The sequence below is a fragment of the Bos indicus genome, chromosome 2 (genome assembly GCF_029378745.1).
Source record: "Bos indicus isolate NIAB-ARS_2022 breed Sahiwal x Tharparkar chromosome 2, NIAB-ARS_B.indTharparkar_mat_pri_1.0, whole genome shotgun sequence".
In the NCBI taxonomy this organism is placed as follows: domain Eukaryota; kingdom Metazoa; phylum Chordata; class Mammalia; order Artiodactyla; family Bovidae; genus Bos; species Bos indicus.
The window spans coordinates 56341069-56353737 of NC_091761.1; the positions used below are offsets into that span (position 1 = coordinate 56341069).

At 37.2% G+C, this 12669-nt stretch overlaps 1 protein-coding gene across 1 annotated transcript in view; it reads left to right on the plus strand.

Moving 5' to 3' along the window:
• The window catches only part of LRP1B (LDL receptor related protein 1B), a 2167013-nt gene that overhangs the window by 1764785 nt on the left and 389559 nt on the right, over positions 1 to 12669 (plus strand). The window contains exon 42 of the mRNA XM_070768349.1: positions 7532 to 7721. Coding sequence (XP_070624450.1) covers positions 7532 to 7721 — 190 coding nt within the window. The remainder of the gene's footprint in view (positions 1 to 7531; positions 7722 to 12669) is intronic.

Consider the following 12669-nt stretch of genomic DNA (forward strand, 5'->3'; position numbering starts at 1 on the left):
GTGTATAGAAGCTTTTTATCTGAAGCTCTGTACCTAGGTTGGAAATCAAGCCTGCTTTTCTGTATCTGTAGATGCTCCAGACAAGACTGAGAAGTTTCACACTACTAAAGTCATTTCCACCAACAAACTTTCTACTATTCTTTGGCTTTAGAAAATAAGTCAGACAAAAAGAGAATGCTATTCTTTCAACAAGGGAGGCCTTTACAGTACGGCCTTGGGATAAATATTTTCCTGTTACTTTGCGACAGGATTTATCTGTGAACGTTATTCCAGCCAGATGACTAGCAATGTTTTGTCCACATGGCTCCCTCCCGAGACATACATCACTGCCTTTCCCATTTAGACTCTTATCCTGACTTCACAATGCAGTACAGGAGAGAGGAGCTCTTGTCTCTTCTTTAATGGTGATGAGATGGAGGTGTGTTCTCTATGCAGTCCTTGACCAGCTGCCAAAATAGCACTATAATTGTTATTTTCTTAATTACGCATATTCTATATCTTTGAGTCTCAACTCTGTAGTCTACATCCTTAAAGTAACTCTATATTGATTTACTCTGTTCAATATTTCAGGAATGGTTGATTGAATAGATAGACATTTTGCTTTAGGTTTCAAACTACATAATTATCTGCCAATGAATGATGTAAAGTACTTATTTTACCAATTCAACTGATTCAGGAACTTTAGCTTCATACACACACACACACACAACACATACATGTATCAAATGATACCCACATTGTATTCATTTCAGTTCAGTTCAGCTGTCAGTCATGTACAATGTTTGAAACCCCACGGACTGCAGCATGCCAGGTTTCCCTGTCCATCACCAACTTCCGGACCTTACTCAAACTCGTGTCCATTGAGTTGGTGATGCCATCCATCTATCTCATCCTCTGTCGTCCTCTTCTCCTCCTGCCTTCAATCTTTCCCAGCATCAGGGTCCTTTCCAACGAGTCAGTTCTTTGCATCAGGTGGCCAAAGGTTTGGAGTTTCAGCTTCAGCATCAGTCCTTCCAATGAATATTCAGGACTGATTACCTTTAGGAAGGACTGGTTGGATCTCCTTCCTGTCCAAGATACTCCCAAGAGTTTTCTCTAACACCACAGTTCAAAATCATCAATCCTTCTGTGCTCAGTTTTCTTTACAGTCCAACACTCACATCCATGCATGACTACTGGAAAACCCATAGCTTTGATTAGATGGACCTTTGTTGGCAAAGTAATGTCTCTGCTTTTTAATGTTTGTCTAGTTTGGTCATAACGTTTTTAAAATTTAAATTTATTTATTTTAACTGGAGGCTAATTACTTTACATCATTGTATTGGTTTTGCCATACATCAACATGAATCCACCACGGGTATACACGTGTTCCCCATCCTGAACCCCCCTCCCACCTCCCTCCCTGTGCCATCCCTCTGGCTCATCCCAGTGCACCAGTCCCAAGCATCCTGTATCGAACCTGGACTGGCAATTCGTTTCTTATATGATATTATACATGTTTCAGTGTCATTCTCCCAAATCATCCCACCCTCTCCTTCTCCCACAGAGTCCAAAAGACTGTTCTATACATCAGTGTCTCTTTTGCTGTCTTGCATACAGGGTTATCATTACCATCTTTCTAAATTCCATATATATGCGTTAGTATACTGTATTGGTATTTTACTTTCTGGCTTACTTCACTCTGTATAATAGGCTCCAGTTTCATCTGCCTCATTAGAACTGATTCAAATGTATTCTTTTTAATGGCTGAGTAATACTCCATTGTGTATATGTACCACTGCTTTCTTATCCATTCATCTGCTGATGGGCATCTAGGTTGCTTCCATGTCCTGGCTATTATAAACAGTGCTGCGATGAACATTGGGGTACACGTGTCTCTTTCCCTTCTGGTTTCCTCAGTGTGTATGCCCAGCAGTGGGATTGCTGGATCATAAGGCTGTTCTATTTCCAGTTTTTTAAGGAATCTCCACACTGTTCTCCATAGTGGCTGTACTAGTTTGCATTCCCACCAACAGTGTAAGAGGGATCCCTTTTCTCCACACCCTCTCCAGCATTTTTGCTTGTAGACTTTTGGATCACAGTCATTCTGACTGGCGTGAAATGGTACATCATTGTGGTTTTGATTTGTATTTCTCTAAAATAATAGCAAATGAAGCAACTGACAAAAATAAAACTAATAACTAAACAAAAATATAACAACAACTAATCTCAAAAATATACAAGCAACTCCTGCAGCTCAATTCCAGAAAAATAAACGACCCAATCAAAAAATGGGCCAAAGAACTAAATAGACATTTCTCCAAAGAAGACATACAGATGGCTAACAAACACATGAAAAGATGCTCAACATCACTCATTATCAGAGAAATGCAAATCAAAACCACAATGGTCATAACTTTTGTTCCAAGGAGCAAATGTCTTTTAATTTCATGGCTGCTGTCACCATCTCCAGTAGTTTTGGAGCCCAAGAAAATAAAGTCTGTCACTCTTTCCACTGTTTCCCCATCCGTTTGCCATGAAGTGATGGGACCAGATGCCATGATCTTAGTTTTCTGAATGTGAGCTTTAAGCCAACTTTTTCACTCTCCTCTTTCACTTTCATCGAGAGACTCTTTAGTTCTTCTTCACTTACTGCCATAAGAGTGGTGTCATCTGCATATCTGAGGTTATTGATATTTCTCCCTGCAATCTTGATTCCAGCTTGTGCTTCATCTAGCACAGCATTTCTCATGATGTACTCTGCATATAAGTTAAATAAGCAGGGTGACAATATACAGCCTTAATGTAGTCCTTTCCCTATTTGGAACCAGTATGTTGTTCCATGTCCAGTTCTAACTGTTGCTTCTTGACCTGCATACAGTTTCTCAGGAGGCAGGTCAGATGGTCTGGTATTCCCATCTTTTTAAGAATTTCCCACAATTTGTTATGATCTACACAGTCAAAGGCTTTGGCCTAGTCAATAAAGCAGAAGTAAATGCTTTTCTTGAACTCTCTTGCTTATTTGATGATTCACCGGACGTTGGCAATTTGATCTCTGGTTCCTCTGCCTTTTCTAAATCCAGCTTGAACACCCTGAAGTTCACGGTTCACATACTGTTGAAGCCTAGCTTGGAGAATTTTGAGTATTACTTAGGATGTAAGATGAGAGCAATTGTGCAGTAGATTGAGCATTTTTTGGCATTGCGTTTCTTTGTGACTGGAATGAAAACTGATCTTTTCCAGTCCTGTGGCCATGGAGGAGTTCTCCAAATTTACTGGCATGTTAAGTACAGCACTTTCAAAGCATCATCTTTTAGGATTTGAAATAGCTCAACTGGAAATCCATCACCTCCACTAGCTTTGTTCATAGAGAAGCTTCTTAAGGCCCACTTGACTACACATTCCAGGATGTCTGGCTCTAGCTGAATGATCACACCATTGTAATTATCTGGGTTGTGAAGATCTTTTTTTGTACAGTTCTTCTGTGTATTCTTGCCACCTCTTCTGAATATCTTCTGCTTCTGTTAGGTCCATACCATTTCTGTCCTTTACTGTGCCCATCTTTGCATGAAATTTTCCCTTGGAATATAATTTTCTTGAAGAGGTCTGTAGTCTTTCCCATTCTATTGTTTTCCCCTATTTCTTTACATTGTTCACAGAGGAAGGCTTTCTTATCTCTCCTTGCTATTCTTTGGAACTCTGCATTCAAATGTGTATATCTTTCCTTTTCTCCTTTGCCTTTTGCTTCTCTTCTTTTTCACAGCTATTTGTAAGGCATCCTTAGCGAACCATTTTGCCTCTTTGTATTTCTTTTTTTGGGGGTGGTCTTGATCAATGCCTTCATACAATGTCAGGAACCTCCTTCCATAGTTCTTTAGGCACTCTGTCTATCAGATCTAATCACTTGAATCTATTTGTCACTTCCACTGTATAATCGTTAGGGACTTGATTTAGGTCATACCTGACTGGTCTGATGGTCTTTCCAATAGATGTTAACATCTTTTATGTTACCTCAAGTAAGATATTTTCATGATTTTCAATTTAATATTCTCATGGATAATATACATATATGCTGCTGCTGCTAAGTCGCTTCAGTCGTGTCCAACTCTGTGCGACCCCATAGATGGGAGCCCACCAGGCTCCCCCATCCCTGGCATTCTCCAGGCAAGAACACTGGACTGGGTTGCCATTCCCTCCTCCAATGCATGAAAGTGAAAAGTGAAAGTGAAGTCACTCAGTCATGTCCGACTCAGCGACCCCATGGACTGCAGCCTACCAGGCTCCTCTGTCCATGGGATTTTCCAGGCAAGAGTACTGGAGTGGGGTGCCATTGCCTTCTCCAATATACATATATATATATATATGTATAAAAATATACATACTCATGCACACACACGCACATTCACACACACACGCACACACATATAGGGCTTTACCACTGAGTGGTAAAGAATTAGCTTGCAATGTAGGAGACTTGCAGGAGATGTAGGTTTGATCCCTGGGTTGAGAAGATCCCCTGAGGAAGGAAATGGCGACCTACTCCAGTATTCTTGGCTAGAAATTCCCATGGACAGAGAAACCGGGCAGGCTACAGTCCATGGGGTTGCAAAGAGTCAGACATGACGGAGGAACAAACAACAACAATACATTTTCAGATGTTTTCCCTTATGGGTTATTATAAAATATTAAATATAGTTCCCTGTTCTATACAGTAGGTCTTTGTAGGTGTTCTAATTGATATATAGTGGTGTGTGGTTTATGTCTTTATTTGACTACTTACTAATGACAAATATAATTTTTGTAGGGAGTCAAATATTTTTCTAAGTAACAAATATTTTAAAGTGTGGCACCAGATATGATTAAGTGTACTGTCAGGTTGTCATATATTGCAAACAATAAAGCAAAAGATATTGTACCTGGACAGTGAGATATATTACACACTCTAGTAACCCTGGAATTATATCAGCTATAGAAAAGAACATCTGCTTCATCTCAATGGTAATACCAAGTGGTTTCCTCCTAATTTGGCAAGAAAAAGTGTCCATGAAGAAGATCCATCAAAGTCAGTAGAAGGGAAAGATAGAGAATGAGGATGGATTAATGATTCTGATTTGCTTGGATTTTTTTTTCAAAGCTATGCCATGCCTCATTCTATTTGCAGGTGATAGAGTGGAATGTTGTTTGTAATACTAATAGAGTTAGCTTCATTTCTGAAGTGATATGAAAGTACTAAAAATACAGTGGAATAGATGGTTTATTAATTAATAATCAAAATACTGTTAAACATTATCAACCTCCCACCTAGTCACCTCAAATAGGAATACATATCATTCATATAAGCAAAGCTTAACAGATGTTATTATGATTGTGTTTTACAATTTTTCTTCCATCATCTTTGACCTAGGTTTCCATACTAATCATCCACATTAATTTCTTATAAGTGGTTTTGTTGACTGTGTGATAGGTTATTCATGGTAAATTACTGCTGATACAATTCACCCAGAGTCAGACAAGTTGAAACTAATGAATCATTTGTTTGGTTCCAGCTTGAGGTACACTGAGGATAAGCGATAGCTGCTGTAAATCCATCTCTAAATAGTGCCGCTGACAGATACAGGCTTATGGAAGCACACACATCTGTGATAAAAATCTTGCTTCAATACTTTTAGTTCTGTGAGCATAGATTTCTGTTTTCTTCTTAGGGGAAGAATAACAATAAAACTAATATCACAGGGTAGATTTACACATAAAGGGATATATGCAAAACAATTACACAATTCCTAACTGGAAGACAGTGCCCCATAAGTGGCAGATATTAATTCTATTATTAGTGGACTTTTTGTTTCATGTAGGAAAAGAATCAAATAACAGAATTTTAATGGCATTATGAAATCTAGTTTGAAAGGCTTTAATATTGTTTTTCTCTCCCTCTAAATCCTTTTGACCGTCAAAGTAAACATTTACCCATCTCAAATCTAAAAACAGCCCTTTTCATCCATATATTCTCAGAAAAGCCAAATAATTCTTTTCAGATTCCTTAAGAGAAAAGCTATAAAAAGACTCTGCCTGTTATAATGTTAATTTCTTAGCATGACTACCAAAATTAAATGTATATGTATTCTCTCTTAAATATGCTAAGAATACTAACTCTGAGAAAAACAATAATGAAAAACTTAATAATTTGGTTATATCAGAGAAGGCAATGGCACCCCACTCCAGTACTCTTGCCTGGAAAATCCCGTGGGTGGAGGAGACTGGTAAGCTGCAGTCCTTGGGTCGCAATGAGTCGGACACGACTGAGCGACTTCACTTTCACTTTTAATTTTCATGCATTGGAGAAGGAAATGGCAACCCAGTCCAGTGTTCTTGCCTGGAGAATCCCAGGGATGAGGGAGCCTTGTGGGCTGCCGTCTATGGGGTTGCACAGAATTGGACACGACTGAAGCGACTTAGCAGCAGCAGCAGCAAAGGTATATTCAAACACTTCTATGAAAAGTAAAACAACCACCCTACATTATCCTGTGATTAGGAAAGCAATTTTAAAAAATAATTACTCTTGTTTCTCATATTGTCATGTTTAAGTATTAGACTATGTGTACTATCATTTATCTTTTTCTGCCTATATGAAAGCATGCTTTAGCTGGCAATTAACTTTATTTTCTTTGGTTTTTACATCACATTAGTTGAATAGGATAAAAAAATATATTGCATTAACTTACTAAAACATTCTCTACCACTGCTCGATAATCACAAGTATAGAATTGGATTTTGTTTTTTTTGATACTTCATTGTAGCTTTTGATATTGTTTTTCCTTGATGTCTCCAAATATGGTATCAAGAGAAAACTCATTATTATTGCATGTTAATAGTATCTCTGACATATGATTTTCAAAAGCATCATTAAATTGTTGCAAAAAATTGATTATTAAGACATGAAAATAAAAGACAACCACCAGATTCCTAAATAAAAGACAATTACTTAATTAAGGTTTTGTTTTTTTTTTTTTTTTTTTTGATGAGGGTATTCAATCTTTAACATCATGTTTTTGTATAAACTTCTCTATGAGCAGTTCATAACTTAGATTTACTGTGTGTAATCAGCTGTCGTAGGCATCATGATTATGATATCTTTATTTTGGAGCATTTGTGAAGAAATGACTGATAAGATAACACAGATATAGTTTATATTTTGCTTCCCAGGTGATGCGAGTGGTAAAGAACCTGCCTGCCATTGCAGGGGACATAAGAGGAGTAGATTCAATCCCCAGGTCGGGAAGATCCCCTGGAGGAGGGCACAGAAACCCGCTCCAGTTTTCTTGCCTGGAGAATCCCATAGACAGAGGAGCCTGGAGGGCTATGGTCCATGGGTTCGCAAAGAGTTAGACACGACTGAAGCCACTTAGCACACACACAGCACACACACACACATACACACACACACAGACACGCTCGCGCACGCGCATAGTGTATATTGTACATGCTTTTTTCTGTTCAGAAACCAAAATTTTTGCAGATAAAAGTGTAAATTTATTCTTTTTCTTTTCCCCATCAGATGTGGGTTCTGTTGAGGGCCTTGCCTATCACAGAGCCTGGGACACCCTGTACTGGACCAGCTCGACTACCTCATCCATCACCAGGCACACAGTGGACCAGACTCGGCCAGGAGCATTTGACAGGGAAGCGGTCATTGCCATGTCGGAAGATGACCATCCTCATGTGCTAGCCCTCGATGAATGCCAAAAGTAAGAAATTTCTATTTCTTTAATATAAGTCAAAACCTTATAATTAGCTTTAAAAATAAATATTTCGTCTGAAGTTCTCTTTTCATAATTCATAAAATTATTGTTTATGAGAGCATTGGAAATGTGAATGATTGAAACCTGGACTCTTTAAAGGCTAGGCATCATTTCTATGAGAGGTCAGTAAAAGCAAAATTAAAGGATGAAAGGGAAAATAGAGTCAATACTGTGATAGAATAAGTATATGAAAAAGACATTAATGCATCACTGATTGAAATGATAAATTTGAAAAAGAAAAAAGACTATTAAAAAGCATAAAAACCTAAAAGGTGTTTCTATAATTCAATTAAGTAATTTTAACAACTGGAGATCACTCCAATTGAAATCAGAGGAAGTAAAAATAAACCTTTGTGTGCAGCTTTATTTTCAACATTCGATACCTGACAATAGTCAAGTGATCTACATTGGTATGATACATTGTGTAAGCATTTATAATACTTATGAAGAATTCATAGCAAGAAAAATTGCTCAGGCTATAATATAAAATGTATAAAAAAAACAAATTATAAAAAAGTCATGTTTTGGATGATGCTATTAAGAAAGAATTATATGAAAACTGAAGAACAAAGGTTAGGTTAAGTAGAAGACAAATATGCCTATAGAGTTGCACTCTTTTACAATATGATAGGAATATTTGCTAACTACTAGAAAATCTTTTTATTCTTAAATGAAACAAGGGCACAGACATAAATCTGGTTTCACTGAGCAGAAATAGAAAACTTATTTCAGGTGTGTTGAATAAAAATGGAAGAATAAAAAACACTGGCCCTGATCACCTAAGAGATGAAAAGACTATACGAATTACTATATTATAGAACTAGAGATGAGAATTAACTTACTTAGTTAAACATACTTAACTTGAAAATTAAAACTCTAAAGGTTGAGAGATGCAGGTGAAAACGAGGTTGCCTGCTTACACAGGTTTGGTTACTTAGCTGAGATGGACACAGGCCTTCAGATATGTAGGCAGAGCTGGTTCTGCTTTTACCACTGCCGTATCACTATACAGTTGGTTGTTGCGTCAGCTACATTGATCCTAAGAGTCCACCCGAAGAATCTTAGGACAATAATAATTACCCTAAAGTTTATCAAAGGAATCTATAAGACAATTTTCAAACAAACATGAGGGAGGTCACTGATGATATTATACATGATTAACTTTAAGTGATAAATGCTTTACCCTATAATTACTTCTTACAGAGGCTAAAATTATACTTTCCTCTTGCATTAAAGTGAAAATTATAATTAAACACACCAAAATATTTTAATTGGAAAATTGTATGTAATTAATGTTTAAAGTATAAAAATATTTTATCATTAAGCATATTAATGACATCTATGAGTCACTTTTATATGTCTGTTGATTAACAGAAATCTTCAAATCAATTTCTAGATGAAGGACTACTTGAGTTCAAAATTTGACTCAATAACTATAGTACTCAAGCTCTCTGGCCTCTTTTTTCTCGTCTTTGAAATGAAACGTGAAATTAAAGGAGTAATAATTCCTTGGAAATTCTATAATTCTAAAGCTCACAATCTATAAAATTATTGAAAATAAATTGTTTGTTTACTATCTCATATTATTTGCATAACTTTTTAACTAATTTTTTTTTAAAAAGTCACAGGATATGGTTAAAACTATTCCATGATTTAAGAAAGTGGAATGTCATGTGTTTTTTATTTTTCATAAATTTACTGATTCATAGTACAAACTACTTTCACATTTAAGAGTCACACGACTGAGCAAATGTACAACAACAGCAACAATCCTTAGAACACTTTAAGGTTCCATAGAATAGATTAAAATGCTTTGAAGTATTTTAATAAAGAGCATAGAGGACCCAGTTTTCCTTAATTTGTGGCAGTTATTTTTTAGATTAGATAGAAGAAGTTCAGTTTAGTTCAGTTGCTCAGTTGTGTCCGAATATTTGTGACCCCACGGACTGCAGCATGTCAGGCCTCCCTATCCATCACCAACTCCTGGAGTTTACTCAAACACATGCCCATTGAGTCGGTGATACCATCCAACCATTTCATCCTCTGTCGTCCCCTTCTCCTCCTGCCTTCAATCTTTCCCAGCATCAGGGTCTTTTCTAATGAGTCAGTTCTTCATATCAGATGACCAAAGTATTGAAGTTTCAGCTTCAGCACCAGTCCTTCCCATGAATATTCAGGACTGATTTCCTTTAGGATGGAATGGTTGGATCGCCTGCAGTCCAAGGGACTCTCAAGAGTTTTCTCCAACACCACAGTTCAAAAGCATAAATTTTTAGGCACTCAGCTTTCTTTAAAGTCCAACTCTCACATCCATACATGACCACTGGAAAAACAATAGCCTTGACTAGATGGACCTTTGTTGGCAAAGTAATGTCTCTGCTTATTAACATGCTATCTAGGTTGATCACAGCTTTTCTTCCAAGAAGTAAGGGTCTTTTAATTTCATGGCTTCAGTCACCATCTGCGGTGATTTTGGAGCCCCCTAAAATAAAGTCTGTCACTGTTTCAACTTTTTCCCCACTGATTTGCCATGAAGTGATGGGACAAGATATCATGATCTTAGTTTTCTGAACTAAGGAATCAGCGAACTAAAATGGACTGGAATAGTGAATTTAACTCAGATGATCATTATAGCTACTACTGTGGGCAAGAATCCCTTAGAAGAAATGGAGTAATGATTATATTCAACAAAAACATCCAAAATGCACTACTTTGATGCAATCTCAAAAATGACAAAATAATCTCTGTTTGTTTCCAAGGCAAACCATTCAATATCACAGTAATCCAAGTCTATGACCCGACCACTAATGCTGAAGAAGCTGAAGTTGAATGGTTCTATGAAGACCTACAAGACCTTCTAGAACTAACAGCCAAAAAGATGTCTTGTTCATTATAGAGGACCAGAATGCAAAAAGTAGAAAGTCAAGTATTACCCGGAGTAACAGGCAAATTTGGCCTTGGGGTAAAGAATGAAGCAGGGGAAAGGCTAATAGAGTTTTGCCAAGAAAACATATTGGTCATAGCAAATACCCTCTTCCAACAACACAAGAGAAGACTCTACATAGGATCATTACCAGATAGTCAATACAGAAATCAGATTGATTATATTTGTTGCAGCCAAAGATGCAGAAGCTATATACAGTCAGCAAAAATAAGACTGGGAGCTGACTATGGCTCAAATCATGATCGCTCTTTGCCAAATTCAGACTTAAATTGAAGAAAGTAGTGAAAACCACTAGACCGTTCAGGTATGACCTAAATCAAATCCCTTACCATTATACAGTGGAAGTGACAAATAGATTCAAGGGATTAGATCTGATAGACAGAGTCCCTGAACAGCTGTCGATGGAAGTCCCTGACATTGTACAGAAGGCAAGGATCAATACCATCCCAAGAAGAAGAAATGCAAAAAGGCAAAATGGTTGTCTGAGGAGGCCTTACAAATAGCTGTGAAAATAAGAGAAGTGAAAATAAAAGGAGAAAAAACAAAACATACTCATTTGAATGCAGAGTTCCAAAGAATAGCAAGGATAGATAAGAAAGCCTCCTTTTGTGATCAGTGTAAAGAAATAGAGGAAAACAACAGAATGGGAAAGACTAGAGATCTCTTCAAGAAAATTAGAGATACCAAGGGAAAATTTCATGCATGATCAGCACAGTAAAGGACAGAAATGGTATGGACCTAAGAGAAGCAGAAGATATTAAGAAGAGCTTGCAAAAATACACAGAAGAACTATACAAAAAAAGATCTTCATGACCCAGATAATCACAATGGTGTGATCACTCACCTAGAGCTGGACATGCTGGAATGTTAAGTCTGGTGGGCCTTAGGAAGCATCACTACGAAGAAAGCTAGTGGAGGTGATGGAATTCCAGTTGAGCTATTTCAAATCCTAAAAGATGATGCTGTGAAAGTGCTGCACTCAACATGCTAGCAAATTTGGAGAACTTGGCAGTGGCCACAGGCCTAGAGAAGGTCAGCTTTCATCCCAATGATAAAGAATCGAAATGCCAAAAAATGCTCAAACTATTGCACACTTGCACTCATCTCACATTGTAAAGTAATGCTCAAAATTCTCCATGCCAGGCTTCAACAATACATGAACCATGAATTTCCAGATGTTCAAGCTGAATTTAGAAACAGCAGAGGAACCAGAGATCAAATTACCAACATCTGTTGAATTATCAAAAAAGCAAGAGAATTCCAGAAAAACATCTACTTCTGCTTTATTGACTATGCCAAAGCTTTTGACTGTGTGGATCATAACAAATTATGGGAAATTTTTAAAGAGATGGGAATACCAGATCACCTGACCTGCCTCCTGAGACATCTGTATGCAAGTCAAGAAGCAACAGTTAGAACTGGCATGGAACAACAGGTTGGTTCCAAATAGGGAAAGGAGTACGTCAAGCCTGTATATTGTCACCCTGCTGATTTAAGTTATATGCAGAGTACATCATGAGAAATGCTAGGCTGAATGAAGCACTAGCTGGAATCAAGATTGCTGGGAGAAATATCAGTAACCTCAGATATGCAAATGACACCATCCTTATGGCAGAAAGTGAAGAAGAACTAAAAAGCCTCTTGATGAAAGTGAAAGAGGAGAGTGAAAAAGTTGGCTTAAAACTCAACATTCAGAAAACTAAGAAAGAAGAAAAGTTTTTCTTTTTGTAAAGTTGTGTATTGTCCAATAATACCCAAAATTAAATGTTGAATAATTAGTTTGGCTATTACCTTGTCTTTACAGGATATACATAAGGATGATACATGCTATCTTGTTATAAATATGAAATATTTTCAAATAGCTTCTCTTTGTAAATATTTATTAAACATACTTTCTAAAAATGTAAAGTGGCCTGCCTGTCTCTCTCTTTCCCATCTTCTTTTCTCCCT